The sequence below is a fragment of the Triticum dicoccoides genome, chromosome 3A (genome assembly GCF_002162155.2).
Source record: "Triticum dicoccoides isolate Atlit2015 ecotype Zavitan chromosome 3A, WEW_v2.0, whole genome shotgun sequence".
Lineage (NCBI taxonomy): Eukaryota > Viridiplantae > Streptophyta > Magnoliopsida > Poales > Poaceae > Triticum > Triticum dicoccoides.
Window position 1 is genome coordinate 145,926,395 of NC_041384.1, and position 25,340 is coordinate 145,951,734.

Consider the following 25,340-nt stretch of genomic DNA (forward strand, 5'->3'; position numbering starts at 1 on the left):
GAAACTCCTCAAAGACTGGGGTCGGTAGTCCCTTAGTCATGACATCGGCAAACTGCTGAGTGGTAGGAACGTGCAAAACATGAACCTTCACAAGAGCCGCCTGCTCGCGAACGAAGTGAATATCGAGCTCAATATGCTTCATACGGCGATGATGGACGGGTTTGGCGAAGAGATAGACGGCGGAGACATTGTCGCAGTAGACGACCGTGGCCTCGGGGACCACACAAAGCAACTCCTGGAGAAGCTGACGGAGCCAAGAGCACTCAGCAACGGCATTAGCCACTGCCCGATACTCTGCCTCGATACTTGTCGGGGATATACCCCGCGGTGTAAACCGGCCGGAAGGATAATCCGGCCGGACTTGGCGATTCACCGGCGACCTGCACAGACTAGACGGTTTACAGTTCATTGGTAATCCGGCAGGCGGGCCAGAGGAGCAACAAGACCCGGCGGCCTGTCTGGCGGTTCATGAAGGCCGGTTCAACCATTGTGGGCCGGTTTAAGAGGAAAGGAATATTTACCTTACAAAGAGTTAAGACCAGGACTTGTATCCGGTTTGTATTAGAGATAGACTAGTCCTAATCCTAATAGGACTCCACATGTAACTCGCCCCTTCAACATATATAAGGAGGGGCAGGGCTCCCCAAAGAGGGACAGACAATAATCAATAATCTTAGGGCTAGACACAAAGAGGAGAGCCGGTTTACGACGAATCCCTCGTGGTGATAATGAGACCTAGCCTCAAACAACATGTAGGGTTTTTACCGGATGATGTTTCCCGGGGCCCGAAGCTGTCTAAATCCTCGTCTTGTGTGTTGATCCGCCCTGCGTCTCTCATCCCACTCAACCCCTCTCAAGCTACCACATAGATGCGTTGGCCTCGCGACTAAATCCTTACACGAGGACATCTGCCGTGACAAATCCACGACAGTTGGCGCCCACCGTGGGGCCCGCGCACGGTGGTGTAAAGTTCTTGGAGGGATTTCTTCCAGGGATCGAGAAGTTTGCAGTTACCAGATGAAGATGAGCCGGTTTGGAAGGATCTGCATCAAGTGCAAGTTTACCAGATTGAGATGAAAATAATTAGGGTTTGACGTTTTGTGCGTCGCTGGTGACGTTAAGCGGTTTATTGAAACCAACGGAGGATTAACATTGTTTGTACGTCGCGTCCTGCAAGCTGTCAAATTGTTGTCTGATCCGCCGAGTCCAGTTCGAGACCGACAAAAAATTCTGCTGTCTAAACCGCCGAGTCACGGGAAGATTCTACTGCCGGGTTACAGGTTTAAAGCCACGTGGTTTCTGTTAAGGATCGGAGTACTAGTCCTGTACAATCGATTATATGGGAGTATCATGGTCTACCGAGTCATCATGTGCTAAAAAAAAGGGGAGGAGGTGGATAAGACCACGGAGTCGGTCTCCGCCTCGGCCTCGCCTCGAGCACCTGCTGCTTCTGCGGCTGAGCAGGAGCGCCTCCGGCGCCCCCGTCCACAACCCGTCTCGCCTCCACTGTGGCGGAGCGGCTATGGCCGGCGCGACGTCACTGCTCTGCTACGTGCTCGCGACCTCAGCTCCTCCACGCGCGCGTGCAATCCTCGTCACCACCGCCAGTCATCGCGCGACTCGGCCGCCCGATCATCTTCACCGCACCGGCCGGCTCTGGGTCCCCACCAGGGTTGCCTCCGCCGGCGGCCGGGTTGCCTCCGCATCGCCACTCGAAGCATCTTCCTCACCGCGCCCAGCCACTTCCCAGCGTATGCAGGCTCCGGCCCGTTCCGCCCTCGACCACGAGCGGTCCGTTCCGCCCTCGACCACAAGCGGTCCGTTCCGCCCTCGACCACGAGCGGTCCGTTCCGCCCTCTGTCTGAATCGCCACCAGGCCGCCTGGTGCTTGGCCTCATGCATCCGCGCCTCGCCGCTCCACCACCGGTTGGCCGCCGCTGCAACCGCGGCTCCGCCTCCAGCTGCCCGGTGCCTCCGTCCGCGCTGCGCCAGGCTCTTTTGCGCGAGACGGCCTGGCCGGTTTGCTGTGCTGTTCCTCCCGTGCGCGCATGCAGCCGCGGATAAACCGCCAAGCTGCCAGACCGCCACCATGAGCGCCCTTGCTCCCGCTGCTGAACCGCCGGGACGCGGCTGAGAGCTGCCGCCGATTCAAACATAGCTCCCTGCCTTCGCGGCCTCGCCCTCGCATCACTCTAAACCGCCATCGGGTGCGCCTCTGCTAGTTGAGCTGCCGCGGTTGTTCCGAGCCATTGCCTGCAGCCACTGTCTCTGGTTATAAAGCGCTATGGAGTATCTGAGTCAATGTCGAGTCTTTGTTAAACTACTGTGCATGACAAGTCTGTAGGTAGCTGGAACCCGTCCAATGATGCTATGGAGCACCTTTTTTGCTGACTAAAATTGTGAGGCGGCAACGATGCAGTGTTTTGCTAGGAGGCAAGCCAGCAACCCAATATGCAGCATGGGAGTGATTGCAAGGAGGCGTGGAAAAAGTGGAGCTAGTGTCACACCGGAAGTATCATTGCAATAATTTCCAGACCATTATTCATTACAAAGGTGTTGCAAAAGGGGTATGAGCAGATATTATTTTTTGCACTAGCGCTCGTCCTGCGCAGGTTGCTACCCCCGCTACATCAACACATGCGATTGACTTATTGTTCGCCCCTGCGGCCGATTCTCCCGCCCGCACCGGTTTATAACGCCGCGGTCGACTCGCTGTCCGCGCCGGCTTACAAACTTCACCCGACTCACCCGTCTGCACTGGATGTTTCAATGGGCAGGTGTACCAGTCGCCGCTACTACATTTTGGTTAACTTCAAACAACCAATTGGAAGGAACCATTGGCCGAGTTGCTGACACGGCTCATACGGGATCATTTATAACCCGCCGCAGTCACCTCAACCTTCTGTGGATTCACATCATGCTATCAACACCAATGATATACAAGTTATGCCGGTTTATATGACGGTCAAATATGGAGAATCTCAAGCCAACTCTTCGAGTCACCTTGAGACTCGGGGGCTACGATGATATGACGCAACAAGTCTTGCCAGTTTCAGCTAATTTAAGAACCCTGGGACGATGGAGGGAAAGATAACCCGGTCCCGGAGGCTACTATTATTTGAAAGGCCGTCAGAAAATTTCCGGATGAAAATGAAGATTCCGGTTTGCAATCCTGTTTAAGGGACGTCTGTTCTCCCACAAAGCTTTGAAGCTCTCACTATCCGGTTCAAGACCCCGGTTCAAGAAGAATTCATCTCTTGCAAAAAAGTTAAAAATTACCGAAGAGGACCTGCTGCCATGATGCGCGGTTCAAACATGGGTATCCTGCCTTATTGGCCTAACATATTATTGATCACATGGGGGCTTCTGCTTCATAAAGCGGGGTCTCTGTCTTTCTCATCATGCGAGGTTACACGGAGTGGTTCTGTTTAAAGCGGCCTCCGGTTTACCCCTTGACATTTGTTTGTTATATATCACTGGGGGCCTTGGTCGTGTCCGAACCAACGAACACCCTTTGATAGGCGACAACCACCAGATCATTTGGGGACTTGGTCAAGTCTGAACCAGTCACGCCTCTTGGTCGGCCTAAGGCCACAAAATCACTTGGGGGCATGGTTGGGCCCGAACCATTGTCACGCCTCTTGATCTGGCATATATGCCACGAGTCATTTGGGGACCTGGCTGACTTGAATCATTGCCACTCCTATTGGGGGCCTTGATCCTGTCCGACCATGGTAATACCATCTGAACAGCTCAGTATAGCATATTTTTGCAAATGGTTTTTATCATTGCCTTTGCTTCCATGTTGTTTTCATGGTTTGTTTATTCTTTGCTTTTGTTGGATTTCTTTTATATCGACAAACACCTTTTTTCCGATTCAGCCGATGGGTTTGATTCCCCTTTAATCCGGAGGCCGTCTGCCCGGTTTGATTTTCTGTTACCATCCTATTATGGAGTAAACCGGTGTTTATCAACCCGGCTTGACTTTCAATTACAAGTTGTCAATACAGGATCAAGTTATAATCCGGAGACTATCAACCCGGTCTGGTTTGACCACGAGTCGCCAGTATTGTATATGGTTAAACCGGTGTTTATCACAACCCGGTACGGTTTATCATCAACCGGCACAGTATGAAAGGAGTTATCATTACTCAAGATTGGGGTTATCACTCTTACTACAAAAAGATGGTAAACCAGCAAAGTGATTCAATGTCATAGGTATGATATATTTCATATTTAATTAATTCTTAAGTACAGCCTTGGTTATAAACCCGGGTTATATGTTGGGCATTATGACCCGTCCGGCGGTAAACCGCCAGGACACTTTAAACTTGTTGTATGCAGAAACAGGTTGAATAAAGCATGATTATAAATTATCTGGTGTTTATTAAACCAGCCTGGCTTTGGACTATACGTCGCCAGTATATATTTGGATTGCGCCATTGGAATCATGCGCTTATAAATGATTGGGTCATATTATTCAAATAGCCAAACTTGGTTGAATTTTCATTATGATATTGGATGAATAAGGTTTCATACCAGATTATATTATCTTGAATAGCCAACATGGCTGGATTTTTATTATTGTTATTAATATTATGATTGAGGTTTTCAAAGTCGCTTTAGCACAATGGATATTATGTTATCAATGGATATATTCTACAATTGAAGGAATAGTCTCGAGTTGCTGCAGGCTTACAACCCGACACTTGGGGGCTACATTATTGAAGTTGAGATTACATCAAATATGCAAGTCTCATGTCGCTGCAAGCATGCACCATGACACTTGGGGGCTAATGCAAAGACATTCTTTGTTCATCTTATTGAAGACCCGACTCATCACATTATAATGAGCCGGCCCTTGGGGGCTACCAATTGCTCCTGTTAAACAATTCAAGGTACAAAGCTTTTTATTTATTATATTCAAGGGTCCACTGCTCAGTTGGTAAAGCAAAAGGCTCTTAACCTTGTGGACGTGAATTCAAGCCCCATGATGGGGGTTACATCATATGATGTTATTTTCATTGAAGTATCTATCAAAGTCCATGCTCATTATTGCATAATGACCCGGCCCTTGGGGGCTACACTGGTTGAAGTCTTTATGAGCATCAGGAAATTACAAGTCCCAGGTTGCTGCAAGCATAACAACCCGGCACTTGGGGGCTACATAATATGGAATGTTCAGTTTTACTAAGTGACTAGGATGAACAACATGGATTTCTTCAAAGTGGCAGTAATTATATGAAAACAAGTCTCAAATCATCACTTTGTTCTATTCAAGACTTGGGGGCTACAGGTAATATGGATATAAGGGAGAAAAAATCTTCAAATGCTCAGTTTTGAACAATAATTATGACCTGGAGTTGGTGACAATTATGACTTGGTGCCATCCATATTTACAATCCGTCAATTTTGGTAATATTAATCCGGCAAATTTTACATCTTCAAACTGGCTGAATATCAGATGAGTATGTCAAGACCAATATTTCTTAAAACCAGTGCCTTGGAAGCCAATTCAAGTGGATTATTCTTCACATTATTTTTCTATAAGAAGCCAACATCAGCAATTTGAGTATGAAGCTAGTTATTAACCCGGATTTTCTAGAAGGAGGTGACAAGGATTTAAGGATGATCAAGTGCCGGTTTACAAGAGTATTTAAACCGGAGCACAACCCGACGAAATTTGTTCTTGTGTTTATGTTGCAGATCAGTTTAACATGGATGAATCCAAATTAAACTGGGGGCTAATGTCGGGGATATACCCCGCGGTGTAAACCGGCCGGAAGGATAATCCGGTCGGACTTGGCGATTCACCGGCGACCTGCACAGACCAGACGGTTTACAGTTCATTGGTAATCCGGCAGGCGGGCCAGAGGAGCAACAAGACCCGGCGGCCTGTCTGGCGGTTCATGAAGGCCGGTTCAACCATTGTGGGCCGGTTTAAGAGGAAAGGAATATTTACCTTACAAAGAGTTAAGACCAGGACTTGTATCCGGTTTGTATTAGAGATAGACTAGTCCTAATCCTAATAGGACTCCACATGTAACTCGCCCCTTCAACATATATAAGGAGGGGCAGGGCTCCCCAAAGAGGGACAGACAATAATCAATAATCTTAGGGCTAGACACAAAGAGGAGAGCCGGTTTACGGCGAATCCCTCGTGGTGATAATGAGACCTAGCCTCAAACAGCATGTAGGGTTTTTACCGGATGATGTTTCCCGGGGCCCGAAGCTGTCTAAATCCTCGTCTTGTGTGTTGATCCGCCCTGCGTCTCTCATCCCACTCAACCCCTCTCAAGCTACCACATAGATGCGTTGGCCTCGCGACTAAGTCCTTACACGAGGACATCTGCCGTGACAAATCCACGACAATACTCGAGCGAGAGACTGTGGGCTGCCGCTTGGATGACCACGAAATCAACGAGGGCCCGAGGTAGACACAATAGCCTGACATAGAGCGACGCGTGTCCGGGCAGCTAGCCCAGTCAGCATCGGAGTAGGCTACCATGTCGATGGAGGAGGATGCCGTTAGAGTGAGTCCCAGGGTCATAGTGCCGCATATGTACCGAAGAATACGCTTCACCGGAGTCTAGTGGGAATCACGCAGGGAGTGCATGTGAAGGCACACCTGCTGGACTGCATACTACAAATCAGGCCGAGTGAGGGTGATATACTGCAAGGCGCCAACGATGTAGCGGTAGAACACGACATCAGGCGCAGGGGAACCCTCCAAAGCAGAAACCTTCACCTTAGTGTCAACAGGCGTGGGGGCGGTCTTGCAATTAAGCATACCCCCGCGCTTAAGAAGCTCATGAGCGTACTTCTGCTGATGAAGAAAGAACCCGTCGGCACGGCGAACGACCTCAATGCCATGGAAGTAGTGCAGCGCTCCCAGATCCTTGAGGGCAAACTCATCATGAAGACGAGCCGTGAGCTACTGAAGTGAGCTGCTGAAGAAGCCCAGGCGGGGATGCCATCAGGATGATGTCGTCCACATAGAGTAGCAGGTATGCAGTAGCAGTGCCCTGATGGTAGACGAAGAGAGACGCGTCGGAGCGGGTTGTGCGAAACTCAAGCTGCTGCAAGAACCCAGCCATACGCTGGTACCACGCCTGGGGGGGCTGTTTCAGTCCGTAAAGAGACCAAGAGAGCAAGCAGACGTGGTCGGGATGCTCGGTGTCGACGAAGCTAGTTGGCTGCTCACAGAAGACCCATTCTGTGAGGTGGCTGTGCATAAATGCGTTGGAAACGTCCAACTGATGCACGGGCCAGGCACGGGAACCCGGTAGATGAAGCACCGTGTGAATCGTGCCCGATTTAATGACCAGGGCGAAGGTGTCGGTGAAGTCCACGCCTGTGCGCTAGCGAAAGTCGCGCACCACCCAGCGAGTCTTGTAGAGCTCAAGAGAACCGTCAGGGTTGGTCTTGTGATGAAACACCCATTTGCCACTAATGATGTTGGCGTGAGGGGGTCACGGAACAAGATGCCACGTGCGGTTGCGCTGCAACGCATCAAACTCCTCGTGCATCGCGGCGAGCCAATGTGGATCACGGAGGGCGGCGTGTGCGGACGAGGGGATGGGCGAAGGTGGAGAGGACGATGTCGACACCGCGCACGCATACTCATCAGCGGTGTAGCATGTGCTGGGCCGGTGGATACCGGTGCGAGACCGAGTCATCATGCCAGCAGGAGGCGGGTCGGCTGCGGCAGGAGAATCGGACGAGGATGGCGAAGAGTCCGTCGCTCCCGGCGTCGCAGTGGGGCTGGCGCTGGTAGGAGCAGGCCACAACACCAGTCGGGGTGGGAACCGAAGGGCCACCCAAGGCCGCAGGGGCCGCATCGGGACCGAGGCCGAGGGGCCCGCATCTGGGGCCAGGGCAGAGGGGCCTGCGGCCTGGAGATCCGTTGCGGGAGGCCACGCCGAGGCCGCGCCTGGAGGGGCCGCAGGTGACAGTAAATTTCAGCACACTATATAAATTTTTCCTTACCAAATTCCAGCTACCAAAGGAGCTTCACTCCCCGACAACGGCGCCAGAAAAGAGTCTTGATGACCCACAAGTATAGGGTATCTATTGTAGTCCTTTCGATAAGTAAGAGCGTCGAACCCAACGAGGAGCAGAAGGAAATGATAAGCAGTTTTCAGCAGGGTATTCTCTGCAAGCACTGAAATTATCGGTAACAGATAGTTTTGTGATAAGGTAATTTGTAACGGGTAACAAGTAATAAAAGTAAATAAGGTGCAGCAAGATGGACCAATCCTTTTGTAGCAAAGGATAAGCCTGGACAAACTCTTATATAAAGGAAAACGCTCCCGAGGACACATGGGAATTATCGTCAAGCTAGTTTTCATCACGTTCATATGATTCACGTTCAGTACTTTGATAATTTGATATGTGGGTGGACCGGTGCTTGGGTACTGCCCTTTCTTGGACAAGCATCCCACCTATGATTAACCCCTATTGCAAGCATCCGCAACTACAAAATAAGTATTAAGGTAAACCTAACCATAGCATGAAACATATGGATCCAAATCAGCCCCTTACGAAGCAACACATAAACTAGGGTTTAAGCTTCTGTCACTCTAGCATCCCATCATCTACTTATTACTTCCCAAAGCCTTCCCCTAGGCCCAAACAATGGTGAAGTGTCATGTAGTCGACGTTCACATGACACCACTAGAGGAGAGACAACATACATCTCATCAAAATATCGAACGAATACCAAATTCACATGACTACTTATAGCAAGACTTCTCCCATGTCCTCAGGAACAAATGTAACTACTCACAAATCATATTCATGTTCATAATCAGAGGGGTATTAATATGCATAAAAGATCTGAACATATGATCTTCCACCAAATAAACCAACTAGCATCAACTACAAGGAGTAATCAAAACTACTAGTAACCCACTGGTACCAATCTGAGGTTTTGAGAGAAAGATTGGATACAAGAGATGAACTAGGGTTTGAGATGAGATGGTGCTGGTAAATATGTTGATGGAGATTGACCCCCTCCCGAAGAGAGGATCGATGGTAATGACGATGGTGATGATTTCCCCCTCCCAGAGGGATGTTTCCCCGGCAGAACAGCTCCGCCGGAGCCCTAGATTGGTTCCGCCAAGGTTCCGCCTCGTGGCGGCGGAGTTTCGTCCCGTGAGCTTGCTTCTGATTTTTTCCAGGGCGAAAGACCTCATATAGCCAAAGATGGGCACCGAAGGCCTGCCAGGGGGGCCACGAGGCAGGGGGCGCACCCAGGGTGTAGGGCGCGCCCCCACCCTCGTGGATAGTGGGTGTCCCCCCTCTGGTGCTTCGTTCGCCCAATATTTTTTTATATATTCTGAAACTGACTTCCCTGAAGTTTCATGACTTTTGGAGTTGTGTAGAATAGGTCTCTAATTTTTGCTCCTTTTCCAGCCCAGAATTCTAGCTGCCGACATTCTCCCTCTTCGTGTAAACCTTGTAAAATAAGAGAGAATAGGCATAAGTATTGTGACATAATGTGTAATAACAACTCATAATGCAATAAATATCGATATAAAAACATGATGCAAAAGGGACGTATCAACTCCCCCAAGCTTAGACCTCGCTTGTCCTCAAGCGGAAGCCGATATCGAAAAATATGTCCACATGTTTAGAGATAGAGGTGTCGATAAAATAAAATACAGACATGAGGGCATCATGATCATTCTTGGAACAACAACATATATATATATATATATATATATATATTCTCATATGATTTCTTATGCTAAAGTAACAATTCATTCACAATTTCAAGTATGAATCAGAAACTTCATTGAAAACTAACAAACTATAATCTCAGTCATTGAAGCAATTGCAATTTATCATAACATCGGAAAGAGTCAATATAAGAGCTTTTCAGCAAGTCCACATACACAACTATCATTTAGTCTTTCACAATTTCTAACACTCACGCAATATTTATGGGTATGAAGTTTTAATCGGACAAAGAGAAAGATAGGGGCTTATAGTTTTGCCTCCCAACCTTTTACCTCAAGGGTAATGTCAACAATAATAGTTCATGAAAAATCACATCCAATTAGCTATGTATATCAGGATCTTTCCAACACATTGTGCTTGCGAAAAGATAAAATTTAAAAAGGAAAGGTGAAGATCACCATGACTCTTGTATGAAGTATAAGACGAGAATAAAAGATAGGCCCTTCGCAGAGAGAAGCATAGGTTGTCATGTGTTTTTATGGTTGGATGCACGGAATCTTAATGCAAAAGAACGTCACTTTATATTGCCACTTGTGATATGGACCTTTATTATGAAGTCCGTCGCTTTTATTTCTTCCACATCACAAGATCGTATAAAGCTTATTTTCTCCACACTAATAAATCATACATATTTAGAGAGAAATTTTTATTGCTTGCAACAATGACAACTTATTTGAAGGATCTTACTCAATCCATAGGTAGACATGGTGGACTCTCATGGCAAAACTGGGTTTAAGGATATTTGGAAGCACAAGTAGTATTTCTACTTGGTGCAAAGAATTTGGCTAGCATGAGAGGGAAAGGCAAGCTCAACATGTTGGATGATCCATGACAATATAATTTATTTCAGATGTAAGAAAACATAACCCATTACGTTGTCTTCCTTGTCCAACGTCAACTTTTTAGCATGTCATATTTTAATGAGTGCTCACAATCATAAAATATGTCCAAGATAGTATATTTATATGTGAAAACCTCTCTTTCTTTATTACTTCCTATTAATTGCAACGATGACCAAAACTATGTTTGTCAACTCTCAACAACTTTTATTCATCATACTCTTTATATGTGAAGTCATTACTCTCCATAAGATCAATATGATCTCCTTATTTCTTTTTATTCTTTCTTTTATTCCCTTAAGATCATAGCAAGATGGCAAAGCCCTTGACTCATAACTAATCTTTATTATATATAACTCACGGACTCGACTACATAGAAGGATCATAAAGCAAAACTCAAAACTAAATCATACTAAAACTTTATTCTACTAGATCAAGATATAACCAAAAGGATCGAACTAAGAAAAACGGTAAAGATAGAAGTGTGATGGTGATACGATACCGGGGCACTCCCCCAAGCTTGGCAGTTGCCAAGGGGAGTGCCCATACCAGATACTCAGTTCTTCTTTGCTGGTGAAGAAGATGGTTGTGATGATGGATAGTCGCACATCGAGCGTAGGAGATCCTCCAATTTGCGGATAATGCCCTTGAGTGCGATGATATGATCCGTCAACAAGATATTTTCACGTGTGAGATACTTGTTTTGAATGCAAGCTAACTCAATCATATTGAAAGCTTCAATCTCCGTTGGGGTAAGAAGATTGTGATGAGGTTGAAGGATGTCTTCATCTTCTACTGCCGGAACTTGATCCTCCATGGCCTTCTTGATCCCATCATCCTTGTTGATCTCCCCGGGTTCTTCTCTCTTCAGCTCTATCTTCATTAGCCAAGCATCGTTGCCCTCATTGTTGAAGGAGGGGGACGACATGATGCATGGCCTTGACAACTCTGGCAGAAAATAGCTTGAAACAAAAACAGAGGATAATTGCGTGGTACGGTGGTCAAAACCTTCGAGATATTATATAATGAATTTTTACCGACCAAAAGAAGTATCGTGCAAGAAATCGGAGTCTAGAGGGCACACGAGGTGCCCACGAGGTAGGGGGCGTGCCCAGGGGGGGTAGGGTGCGCCCTCCACCCTCGTGGAAGCCTCGTGTCCTTTCCGACTTCTTATTTTCCTATTTTCTTAAATATTCCAGAACGGAGAAAAATTGCCATTAGAACTGTTTTGGAGTCGGTTTACTTACCGTACCACACACCTCTTCCTTTCGGAGGCTGAAACATTCTGGAAGGTGTCCCTTATATACTCCTCCGGGGTTACGGTTTCAATAACATTAGTTTCAACATTTATAGGATTACCTAAGATATAATGTTTGATTCTTTGACCGTTCACCACCCTCGTATTTGTGCCTTCGAAGTTGTTGATTTTTATGGCACCGGAGCGATAGACCTCCTCGATAACGTAAGGACCTTCTCATTTAGAGATGAGTTTTGCTGCAAAAAATCTTAAACGAGAGTTGTATAACAATACATAATCACCTACATTAAACTCACGTTTTTGTATCCTTTTGTCATGCCATCTTTTATCTTTTTCTTTAAACAGTTTGGCATTCTCATAGGCCTGGGTTCTCCATTCATCAAGTGAGCTAATGTCAAATAGTCTCTTCTCACCGGCAAGTTTGAAGTCATAGTTGAGCTCTTTAATGGCCCAATATGCCTTATGTTCTGGCTCGAGAGGTAAGTGACAAGCTTTTCCATAAACCATTTTATATGAAGACATACCCATAGGATTTTTATATGCAGTTCTATAGGCCCATAATGCATCATCAAGTTTCTTTGACCAATTCTTTCTAGTTCTATTAACAGTCTTTTGCAAAATTAATTTAAGCTCTCTATTACTCAGTTCTACTTGACCACTAGACTGTGGATGATATGGAGATGTAATTCTATGATTAACATCATACTTAGCAAGCATCTTACGAAAAGCACCATGAATAAAATGTGAACCACCATCAGTCATTAAGTATCTAGGGACTCCAAACCTCGAAAAAAATAACTTCTTTAAGCATCTTAATAGAGGTGTTATGATCAGCACTACTAGTTGGAATAGCTTCTACCCACTTAGTAACGTAATCAACAATAACTAAAATATGTGTATACCCATTAGAGGAAGGAAACAGTCCCATATAATCAAAGCCCCAAACATCAAATGGTTCAATAACAAGTGAATAATTCATAGGCATTTCTTGACGTCTACTAATATTACCAATTCTTTGACATTCATCACAAGACAAGACAAATTTACGGGCATCCTTGAAAAGAGTAGGCCAATAAAAACCAGATTGCAATACCTTATGTGCAGTTCTATCTCCAGCATGGTGTCCTCCATAAGCCTCGGAGTGACACTTGCGTAAGATCTGTTCCTATTCATGCTCAGGTACACAACGTCTAATAACACCATCTACTCCTTCTTTATAAAGGTGTGGGTCATCCCAGAAGTAATGTCTTAAATCATAGAAAAACTTTTTCTTTTGCTGGTATGTGAAACTAGGTGGTATAAATTTAGCAACAATGTAATTAGCATAATCAGCATACCATGGAGCAGTACGAGAAGCATTTATGACAGCTAATTGTTCATCAGGAAAGCTATCATCAATAGGTAGTGGGTCATCAAGAACATTCTCTAACCTAGACAAGTTGTCTGCAACGGGGTTCTCAGCTCTCTTTCTATCAATAATATGCAAATCAAATTCTTGTAGCAAGAGAACCCATCTAATAAGTCTAGGTTTAGCATCTTTCTTTTCCAAAAGATATTTAATAGTAGCATGATCAGTGTGAACAGTTACTTTTGAATCAACAATATAAGGTCTAAACTTATCACAAGCAAATACAACAACTAAAAATTCCTTTTCAGTAGTAGCATAATATCTCTGGGCACTGTCTAGAGTTTTACTAGCATATTGAATAACATTTAATTTCGTATCAGCTCTTTGACCTAGAATAGCACCTACAACATAATCACTGGCATCACACATAATTTCAAAGGGTAAATTCCAATCAGGCGGCTAAACAATGGGTGCACAAATCAAAGCTTTCTTAAGTATTTCAAATGCTTCTACACAATCATCATCAAAGACAAAAGGAACATCTTTTTTTAAGAGATTAGTCAGAGGCCTGATTTTTTTTGAGAAGTCTTTAATGAACCTCCTATAAAAACCGTCATGACCAAGGGAACCTCTTATACCTTTAATGTCTTTAGGACACGACATCTTTTCAATAGCATCAACTTTAGCTTTATCAACTTCAATACCTCTTTTAGAAATTTTATGCCCCAAGACAATACCTTCATTAACCATAAAGTGTCACTTCTCCCAATTCAAGACGAGATTAGTTTCTTCACATCTCTGCAAAACTCGATCAATGTTGCTTAAGCAATCATCAAAGGAAGTTCCATACACAGAGAAATCATCCATGAAAACCTCAACAATCTTTTCACAAAAGTCAGAGAATATAGCAGTCATACATCTTTGAAAAGTAGCAGGTGCATTGCATAAATCAAAAGGCATACGTCTATAAGCAAAAGTACCAAAAGGGCAAGTCAAAGTGGTCTTTTCCTGATCCTATTTTGACATAGGTATTTGAGAGAAGCCAGAATAACCATCTAGAAAGCAAAAATGTGTATGTTTGGATAATCTTTCTAGCATTTGATCAATAAAAGGTAGAGGGTAATGATCCTTTTTAGTAGCTTTATTTAGTTTGCGGAAATCAATTACCATTCTATAACCTGTAACTATTCTTTGTGAGATCAATTCATCTTTATCGTTAGGAACAATAGTAATATCTCCCTTCTTAGGGACACAATGGACATGACTTACCCACTGACTATCAGCAACGTGATAAATTATACATGCCTCCAGAAGCTTTAGTATTTCTTTTCTTGCCACTTCTTTCATTTTAGGATTTAACCGTCGTTGGTGATCAACAACCGGTTTAGCGTCTTTCTCCAATTTTATTTTGTGCTGGCATAGAGTAGGACTAATGCCTTAAGATCATCAAGAGTATATCCAATAGCTGCACGGTGCTTCTTCAGAGTTTTCAATAATTTATCTTCTTCTTGCTTTGAAAGGTTAGCACTAATAATAACATGATATATCTTCTTTTCATCAAGATAAGCATATTTAAGAGTATCAGGTAATGGTTTAAGCTCAAACACGGGATCACCCTTGGGTGGAGGAGGATACCCTAGAATTTCAACAGGAAAGTTGTGTTTCAAAATAGGTCCCTGTTTAAAGAATACTTCATCTATTTCTCTTCTTTCATTCATAAACATATCATTTTCATGGTCTAGCAAATATTGTTCTAAAGGATCATTAGGAGGCACGACAATAGAAGCAAGACCAATAATTTCATCTTTACTAGGCAATTCTTTATCATGGGGTTGTCTATGAAATTTAACAAAGTTAAAATTCATGTGGCATATCCCCTAAACCCACAGAAACAATATCCTTTTTGCAATCTATCTTAGCATTAACAGTATTCAAGAAGGGTCTACCAAATATAATGGGAAAAAGTCATCTTGTGGGGAACCAAGAACAAGAAAATTAGCAGGATATTTAACTTTCCCACACAAGACTTCAACATCTCTAACAATCCCAACAGGTGAAATAGTATCTCTATTGGCAAGCTTAATTGTAACATCTATCTCTTTTATCTCAGTAGGTGCAATATCATGCATAATTTCTTTGTATAAGGAATGAGGTATTGCACTTGCACTAGCACCCATATCACATAAGCCATGATAACAATGATCTCCTATTTTAACAGAAATAACATGCATGCCAACAACAGGTCTATGTTTACCCTTAGTATCAGCTCTAGCAATTCTAGCAGCTTCATCACAAAAGTAAATAACATGCCCATCAATATTATCGACTAAGAGATCTTTAACCATAGAAATACTAGGTTCAACTTTAATTTGCTAAGGAGGTGTAGGTGTTCAAGTATTACTCTTGCAAACCACAGTTGAAGCTTTAGCATGATCCTTTATTCTAACAGGGAAAGGTGGTTTCTCAATGTAAATGGTAGGAACAATAGGATCAACATTATAATTGATAGTATTTTCTTCAACTTTAATAGGTTCAACTACTTTTACTTCAATGGGAGGATTATATTTAAACCACTTCTCCTTAGGAAGATCAACATGAGTAGCAAAGGATTCACAGAAAGAAGCTACTATCTCAGAGTCAAGTCCATATTTAGTGTTAAATTCACACAAAACATCGGTATCCATAAAAGATTTAACACAATCAAACTTAGGTGTTATACCTGACTCCTTAACTTCGTCGAGATCCCAATCTTTAGAGTCGCGTTTAATTCTTTCCAATAAATCCCATTTGAATTCAATAGTCTTCATCATAAAAGAGCAAGTACAAGAAGTATCGAGCATGGAGCGATTACTGAGAGAAAGCCAAGCATAAATTTTTTGAATAATAATTTATCTTGAGAGCTCATGATTGGGGCATGAATATAAAATTGACTTAAGCCTCCCCCAAGATTGAGCGATGCTTTCTCCTTCGCAAGGCCAAAAATTATATATATAATTACGATCACGATGAACAAGATGCATAGGATAAAACTTCTGATGAAATTCCAATTTCAATCGGTTGTAGTTCCATGATCCCATATCATCACATAGCGTAAACCATGTCAATGCCTTTCCCTTCAAAGATAAAGGGAAGACCTTCTTATTGATAACATCCTCGGGCATACCTTCAAGCTTAAATAATCCACAAACTTCATCCACATAGATTAGGTGCAAATCGGGATGCAATGTTCCATCTCCTGTAAAAGGATTAGCTAGCAGTTTCTCTATCATACCCGAAGGAATTTCAAAGTAAACATTTTCATTAGGTTCAGTAGGTTGAGGAGCAACTCTTTGCTCTACTGGTCGGGGTGAAGATACCCCGAACAAGCCCCTCAAAGGATTACTTTCCATAGTAACAAGTGACAGTAAATTTCAGCACAGTATATAAATTTTTCCTTACCAAATTCCACCTACCAAAGGCGCTTCACTCCCCGACAACGGCGCCAGAAAAGAGTCTTGATGATCCACAAGTATAGGGGATCTATCATAGTCCTTTCGATAAGTAAGAGTGTCGAACCCAACGAGGAGCAGAAGGAAATGATAAGCAGTTTTCAGTAAGGTATTCTCTGCAAGCACTAAAATTATTGGTAACAGATAGTTTTGTGATAAGGTAATTTGTAACGGGTAACAAGTAATAAAAGTAAATAAGGTGCAGAAAGATGTCCCAATCCTTTTTGTAGCAAAGGACAAGCCTAGACAAACTCTTATATAAAGGAAAATGGTCCTGAGGACACATGGGAATTATCGTCAAGCTAGTTTTCATCACGTTCATATGATTCGCCTTCGGTATTTTGATAATTTGATATGTGGGTGGACCGGTGCTTGGGTACTGCCCTTCCTTGGACAAGCATCCCACTTATGATTAACCCCTATTGCAAGCATCCGCAACTACAAAAGAAGTATTAATGCAAACCTAACACAGCATGAAACATATGGATCTAAATTAGCCCCTTACGAAGCAACGCATAAACTAGGGTTTAAGCTTCTGTCACTCTAGCAACCCATCATCTACTTATTACTTCCTAAAGCCTTCCCCTAGGCCCAAACAATGGTGAATTGTCATGTAGTCGACGTTCACATGACACCACTAGAGGAGAGACAACATACATCTCATCAAAATATCAAACGAATACCAAATTCACATGACTACTTATAGCAAGACTTCTCCCATGTCCTCAGGAACAAACGTAACTACTCAGAAACCATATTCATGTTCATAATCAGAGGGGTATTAATATGCATAAAGGATCTGAACATATGATCTTCCACCAAATAAAACAACTAGCATCAACTACAAGGAGTAATCAACACTATTAGTAACCCACATGTACCAATCCAAGGTTTTGAGAGAAAGATTGGATACAAGAGATGAACTAGGGTTTGAGATGAGATGGTGCTGGTGAAGATGTTGATGGAGATTGACCCCCTCCCGAAGAGAGGATCGATGGTAATGACGATGGTGATGATTTCCCCCTCCCGGAGGGATGTTTCCTTGGTAGAACAACTCCGCCATAGCCCTAGATTGGTTCCGCCTCGTGGCGGCGGAGTTTCGTCCTGTGAGCTTGATTCTGATTTTTTCCAGCGCGAAAGACCTCATATAGCCAAAGATGGGCACTGAAGGCCTGCCAGGGGGCCCACGAGGTAGGGGGTAGGGCGCTCCCCCCACCCTTGTGGATGGTGGGTGGCCCCCCTCTGGTGCTTCCTTCGCCCAATATTTTTTATATATTCTGAAACTGACTTCCGTGAAGTTTCAGGACTTTTGGAGTTGTGCAGAATAGGTCTCTAATTTTTGCTCCTTTTCCAGCCTAGAATTCCAGCTGCCGGCATTCTCCCTCTTCGTGTAAACCTTGTAAAATAAGAGAGAATAGGCATACGTATTGTGACATAATGTGTAATAACAACCCATAATGCAATAGATATCGATATAAAAGCATGATGCAAAATGGACGTATCAGCCGCCTGCATGCGCCTAGTACAGGGCAGCGGCAAAGTGCGCCTAGGGGACGGCAGGGTGCGGACCAAGGATGCCCGGGGCCCGTGGCACCAGCATGTGGTGCACATGGATCACGCCAGTACATGGGTTGGCACCGACGGACCAGGGCGGGGAGGGCTGATGATGACACGGAGCTCCCCGTACCCCGGCTGCTGTTGCTGTGGTGGCCCGGAGCGGCCGCCTCCACGACACCGGTTGCGGCGGCCACCGCCCTGCCGCTGCGGCTGCTGCTATGGGGCGGGTGTAAGGGCATATTTATCCATAAGTGGTTTTGGTGATTGATGACAATGCATTTGCGGACTAATCATGTGTATTGAGCTTTTCAAATATCTCATGATTTAGGCACAAGATGATTCATTGCCCCTCGGAGTCTAGTGAAGATGGAGGTTTCCCTACGTTTCTTTTTGGTGGATTTGAGTCGTAGGAAAGCCGTACTATTAAGAGGGGATCCATGTTGGAAAGGTTTGGGTGGAATCATGATGTACACGTCTGTTCCTTTTGCACCCCCTTTCCCTTGCACCTTTGGAGCAACCACCGTTTATCAGTGTCTATGCAAAATGAAGGACTCCTAGTGTTTGTTGTGCTGTGGCATGCGGTAGTACTGCTCAGGGGAGTAGTAGTACCGCAGTGGCCCACGGTAGTACCGGCCGTGGTCGCGGTAGTATTGCAGGCCCTTGTAGTACCGCTCCATGGGCGCGGTAGTACCGTGGCCTCTGGCCAGGCACAGCAGCACGAGCGGAAGTAGGGGCGGATGTAATTTTTTACATCCGCGCCCTATGCGGTAGTACCGCTCCCTGCTTGCGGTAGTACCGTGTCGAAGTTTTTCATAGATCATTTCTCAGCGGAAGTAGTCACGGATGTATTTTTATTCGTCCGTGCCTTCCCAGCCCAGACAAGCCCTGCCTTGCGGTAGTACCGCAAAGGGGAGCGGTAGTGCCGCTTCGGCGGTTCTACCACTTTTTGCGTCAACGCATCTGGGCTGGTCTAGCTCCTGCCGCGCATGCGGTAGTACCGCAGGCCCTTGCGGTAGTACCGCATGTCTGGTGTGGTAGTACCGCATGTCGCGGGCTGAGTAAGTGAATAACGGTTGGATTTTTCCTATCACTATAAAAGGGGAGTCTTCTTCTCCGAGTTGACCACCTCTTCCATCCCTAAGCTCCATTGTTGCTGTAAGCTCCATTTTTGCCCGATATCTCTCCCTAGCCAATCAAACTTGTTGATTTTCTAGGGATTTTTTGAGAAGGCCCCAATCTACACTTCACCAAGAGAAATTTGATCCCCCCCACTAATCTCTTGCAGATCTTGTTACTCTTGGGTGTTTGAGCACCCTAGACGGTTGAGGTCACCGTGGAGACAAATTCCATTGTGGTGAAGCTTTGTGGTGTCGTTGGGAGCCTCCAATTAAGTTGTGGAGATTGCCCCAACCTTGTTTGTAAAGATCCGGTCGCCGCCTCCAAGGGCACCAATAGTGGAATCACGTCATCTCTCATTGTGTGAGGGCGTGAGGAGAATACGGTGGCCCCAGTGGCTTCTTGGGGAGCATTGTGCCTCCACACCGCTCCAACGGAGACGTACTTCCTCTCAAAGGGAAGGAACTTCGGTAACAGATCCTCGTCTTCACCGGCTCCACTCTTGGTTATCTCATACCTTTACTTGTGCAAGCTTATATTGTGTTGCATCCCTTTCTTGCTTGTGTGCTTGTTGTTGTTGCATCATATAGGTTTCTCACCTAGTTGCATATCTAGACAACCTACTTTGATGAAAGTTTAAATTGGTAAAGAAAAGCTAAAAATTGTTAGTTGCCTATTCATCCCCCTCTAGTCAACTACATCGATCCTTTCGATTGGTATCAGAGCCTCGTCTCTCTATTAAGGACTTTGCCGTCCGAAGAGTATGGTTGACACCGTAGATGGTGAGGAGGAGCACCCCGGTGTGATTCCGTCCTATTCTACGATGGGAGAACCTTGGTCTCACGTGAGGAGTTCAATGTGGCCTTGGACACATTGAAAACCTCCATGATGGCCGAGGTCAAAGGCATGCTTAAGAACTTTCTTGACGGTCTTACATTGTCCACTGCACCGTTGGAAGTGGTCGATCCCACTAACAAGGTGACGGATGCTAACTCTGACAAGGGGGGATATTCTAGTGATAAAGTTCCTTTGTCTAGTGGTAAAAGTGGAAACGGCATATTTGCCCATGTTGAGCCTCCTCTTACTTATGGAGGACCGGTTCCCTCCACTCATTTAAATTATGCGGGTTCTCCTCCTAAGATTATGAAAAATGAGGATTTTGACTCTTGGGTCTATCGCTTTAAACGTCATTTAAATCATGTCAATACTAATCTTTGGAGAATCATTGAGCAAGGTTTCTATTAGCATGACCCAAGCAACTTCACCCCTAGATAAGCCGCGGATCATCAATTCAACGAGAATGCTCTCTTCATCATCCAAGATGCAATTCCTTCCAAAGATATTGCACATCTTTGACCTTTCACCGTGGCCAAGGAAGCATGGCACCATGTTGTTTCCCTTTACAAGGGAAGCGCAAGCATTTAACGCTCCAACTATGAAGTGGTGCAAGATGAATCCTATGAGTTTGCAATGAATGAAGATGAAGAACCTCGTGAGCTTTACCGGAGATTAACCACTCTCGCGGTCTCACTCCGAGATCATGGGAGCAAGGATACGTATGATGATTGGATCAAGCGCATGTTCCTCAAGGCCATGATGCCTTACCACAAGGCCATGTTCTCTGTCATCCATCAAAGGCCGAACTTCCGCACCTTGTCCTCAAGTGAAGTGTTGGGTGAGTTTGTGGCTATGAGGATCTTGGACAAGACCGCCGACAATGCAGTGTTGCGTTCTCAAAGAGCAAAGAAGCCCAACCTTGCCTTGTAGGCCAAGGCCAGTGTGGAATAATAGGACGAAGAGGAAGAAGAGGAAGAAGAGGAATAATAGGAGAGCAACCCCGAAGATACGAAATATGCTTATCATGAGCACATGGCTCTCGCTTCAAGGCAATTTTGGAGAAGAACACAAGGCCCAACTTCAACAAGAACAACTCAAGTGGCATGAAGGGCAAGCAACATGTGAGGACTTGCTATAATTGTGGCAATGTGAGCCATTTTGTTGCGGAGTGCCCATATGAGAAGAGGGAAGACAATGGTGACAAGCTCATCCGAAAAGACAAGGCCAAGTCCTTCCCCAACAAGAGCAACTTCACCAAGAAGACTCATCCCAAGGGGTTGGTGGCACAGGAAGAGTACAATGAGGATGATGATGATGATGAAGATGGCGAGACGGTTGCCATGGCCTCCGTTGCCAATGCAAAAACTCCACGGGTGTCTCTCTTCGACTCACCCAACGAGAACATCACCGCTAAGTGCCTCATGGCCAAAGCCACCAACAAGGTAACCCCCAACATCAAAACTACCATCACTACTAATCCCTCTTTGACAGATTGCATTGATGAAAGTGAGGGGTCTAATGAGGAAGAACATGAATTTGAGTCTTTTATGAGTAAGCTCAAGGGTAAGTCCAAGAAGCACTTTGTTGCTCTCTTGGAACAACTTGGTGAAGCCAATGACATGATCGAGGCTCACAAAGACACCATCTCTAAGATGGAGGGACATAGTCGTGACTATGCTGATGAGATATCGGATCTCTCTAATGCTCTTGAGGAAGAGCGTGGTCATCGTTTGGCTCTTGAGTAGTCACACAATGATGGTCATGCTAAATTAAAGAAAGATCTTAATCATGCACTTGTTGTATCTCGTGTGCTCAATTCCGAGAAGGCCAAACTTGGGGTTAATCTTGCTAGACTCAAGGAGGAGTTTGATATACTCGACAAGGATCACAAAGCCTTGAAGGGTGCTCATGCTAGCGTCAAAGAGTCTCATGATCAACTCCAAGTGAAGCTAACTAAGGAAAATGCCACTTTTCCTCATATGGTCTTAATTGATAATGCAAATGCTACTAACCCATGTTGTGCATGTGCATCTTGTGGAGGAGAATGCTAAGTTGAAGGAGCAACTTGAGAAAGGTCTTGTGTCTTGCATACAAGGTGAGAAGAACCTCAACGGCCTTTTGAGCAATCAAAAGGAAGTTGTGGGCAAGGAGGCACTAGTACGCATTGGTCCTAAACAAACGGTTTTTAACCCCTTTTCGCGACGGCATTTGGAACCGTCACCAAGTGAGTGTGGGTGATAGGGGGGGGTCCTTCCCACACGACCCAAAAACCATTGGGGATAGGCCCTCCTGACACACACGCTCGGCAAAATGAGGTCGTGTGCGACCGACGAGAGCTCAAATACGGAAATATGTACAGTAGAGCTAAAAAATACAATTATATGGTGAAATTGTTTCCGGTCGCAAGTACATCCCACATAGTCAGTCCCCGCTAAACGTTTCCATTCGTATGTACATCCCACATAGTTGCTCCAAGGAAAACGTTTCCGTTCACAGGTACATCACACACAATTTTTCCTGTTAAATCGTTTGCGTTATTGAATGTTTCAAACACGGTCCGTAGAAGAAACTATGTGGCAAAGGCTGCCCATCACACAGAGTTTTTATGTGGTAAACGTTTGCGCAAGGTGGCCTAACGCAAACAGTTTTCAAGAGAAAGTCACGTGTGATTGTTCATTGATCCAACACGGTTTATTCCTAGAAACTGTGTGTGTTGCCTGAGGTCATCGCCCACGGTATTTTTTCAACAACCGTTTGCAATAGCAAAACCCAATTAGCATGCTAATTCGCCATTAGCAGGTTAATTGCCCTATTATTAATAATCCATTTATTGATCTAATTGACATTCATATTAATCACATAATATATTTCATTTCCATATTAAGGAAGCAGAATTTCATAATTGAAATACATCAGAGTACAACATGATATAGCTTCAGCACTCAGCTACCCCATCACACAACTGCACCAGCACCAAATTTCACATGCAACATGTAGAACCTTTCGAAATTATCATCATAGACGGTATATACACAGATGCATCTCATCTGGAAAACTGCTGAAGCGGAAGGCGAATATTGAGCCTTCATTCATGTTGAAGGTCTTTGCAACTTTAGGCCAGTGCATGTGGATGATTGACCGTCCGTCCTTCGTCCTCTTATGGAACACTTCAATATTGAACTGTGGGTGTTGTATGAAAACCTTCCTCGCCTCCTGACCATAGAGGTGGGTTGAGAGGTAATCATCAGTGAACTGCTTTGGAAAGGCCTGAAAACAAGGATGTGCATAAATATCTACTCTATATTGGAAATGGGACAAAGGAATAAAAAAAGGCAAGGTATAATAGTTAGTACCATCTTGTAGTGAACTGATGTCCTCTTCATTGTGCAGACAAAGATCTTGTTGTTTTTTGTTGCTAATTTCTTTGTCCTAACAATCTTTCTGAGTTTCTTGATTTGATTGATATTCATGGAAAACTCATTTCCCCATATGCAAAAAGGGTCGAACAGTGGGTCAAAACCTCTGATAGCAGGGCCTACATGTGCAAGACCAACTTGTTAAAAACCAAAATATTAGAATGGTTCCTGCAATTGCATAATAATGTGCTATTAGACAACGAACCATGCACGTGCTAACCTCGATTGTAAACCTCAGTGTTTCCCATTGTTTCCCTGCAACACATATAAGGTAGTTAGTCATCAGGTTAAGTATTTACTATAGCCAAATTAAATTTATTCCTCACATGGTATACAATAACAGAATGCACCCACAACTATTGAACATCGCATTGCAGAATTAAACCAAACAGTTAACTAAACACCACAACACAAATGAACCAAACATTAACTGAGCACCACATTGCACAATGTATAACCAAACCAAGCATGCTTGCCAACTTGAAAATATAGCAATTGTATTTGTTTCTCATGTATTTTGTAAAGATAAATTCGATTTATTTCTCACATGGAAGACAATACAAAATTGCAGCCTGAAGAATTGAACATCACATTTGCAGAATTGAACCAAACAGTTAACTGAAGACGACAACTAATTAACAAAACAGTTAATAAGTGAGCACCACACTGCACGACATATAGAACATATACACTGGAGCAACAGATTGCATGGTAAAATTATATAGGATAATTCACTAGAATTTGTGAAGGAAATGCAGGAGCAACACACGCAATGGGTAAACCGAGCATGCTTAATCGGCGTAGCTATAAAATGGCAAGGTGCTCCTCCAAGATCTGGGGGTCGGCAAGAATGGCAGCCATCGCGACCTCATCCGCGCGTTCGGCCGCGATTTGCTTCTCCGCTGCCAAATGCTCCTTGAGATCCTGGCTATATCGCGTGCACCATGGCTTCGGGCTGCGCTTATTTGGTGGAGGGGTCAGTGATTTGGGTGGAAGGTGTCACGCTCGCGCTGGCGGTCGGGGCATGTGGGATGTGGAAGGAGGAGGATGGACGTCGGGTGTGGATTACCTGCCTAGATAGACGAGGCCGAGCAGCGTGAAGGAGGGTCACCGACGAGGAGGCGGCGCTGCAGGCAAGGAGTGAAGGTTTCACCTTGTAAAGGAATGTGGAAAAAGGGGAAATGTGGCTTTTGGTAGGGGGGGGGCAGGAAGGTAGATATTTCCGCAGAAGCTGAAAATTTGGAATCGCTTCATCGAAAAAATTGGCGCGCAAAGTGTCATCAGACACGGTCCCTTATTCAGAACTATGTACAATATGTGAACATCACAAACTATTCAGATAGCTTAACCCGTGTGTGATGAGTTTGAATGTCAAAAATTTTGGTTCGAATTTCCCTGGTTACAGTGGTCATCCACGTCATTGCATAATTTGGGTACACAAAGGAGACTAACTTCTTAATCAAGCAAGTTCAGCAATTAAATAGAGCTAGCTAACCTAAACATCACTCTAACAAATTAAAGACCGGTGCTCTTAATTCAACAAAACAAAGAGTACTACTATGGCTGGTGCTCATCGATCTCCGCCGCCGCCTCCATGTCCAGCTCGCGCCCGACGGTCTCCTGGGGAAGGGGCTCCATGGCATCCATCGCACCATACTCGGCAAGCATCTCGCCATCGAACTGGGCGTGGGCGGACGTGATCTGGGCTTGGACGGGCTCCATCATTGCAAGGTATGC

The 25,340-nt window shown here is 44.7% G+C and overlaps 1 protein-coding gene across 1 annotated transcript in view; it reads right to left on the minus strand.

Annotated features, from left to right (window-relative positions):
• LOC119272088 (3-methyl-2-oxobutanoate hydroxymethyltransferase 1, mitochondrial-like) overlaps positions 1-7,235 on the minus strand; it is a 17,660-nt gene extending 10,425 nt beyond the window's left edge. The window contains exon 1 of the mRNA XM_037553674.1: positions 6,939-7,235. Coding sequence (XP_037409571.1) covers positions 6,939-7,235 — 297 coding nt within the window. The remainder of the gene's footprint in view (positions 1-6,938) is intronic.
• Positions 7,236-25,340: the final 18,105 nt, after the last annotated feature.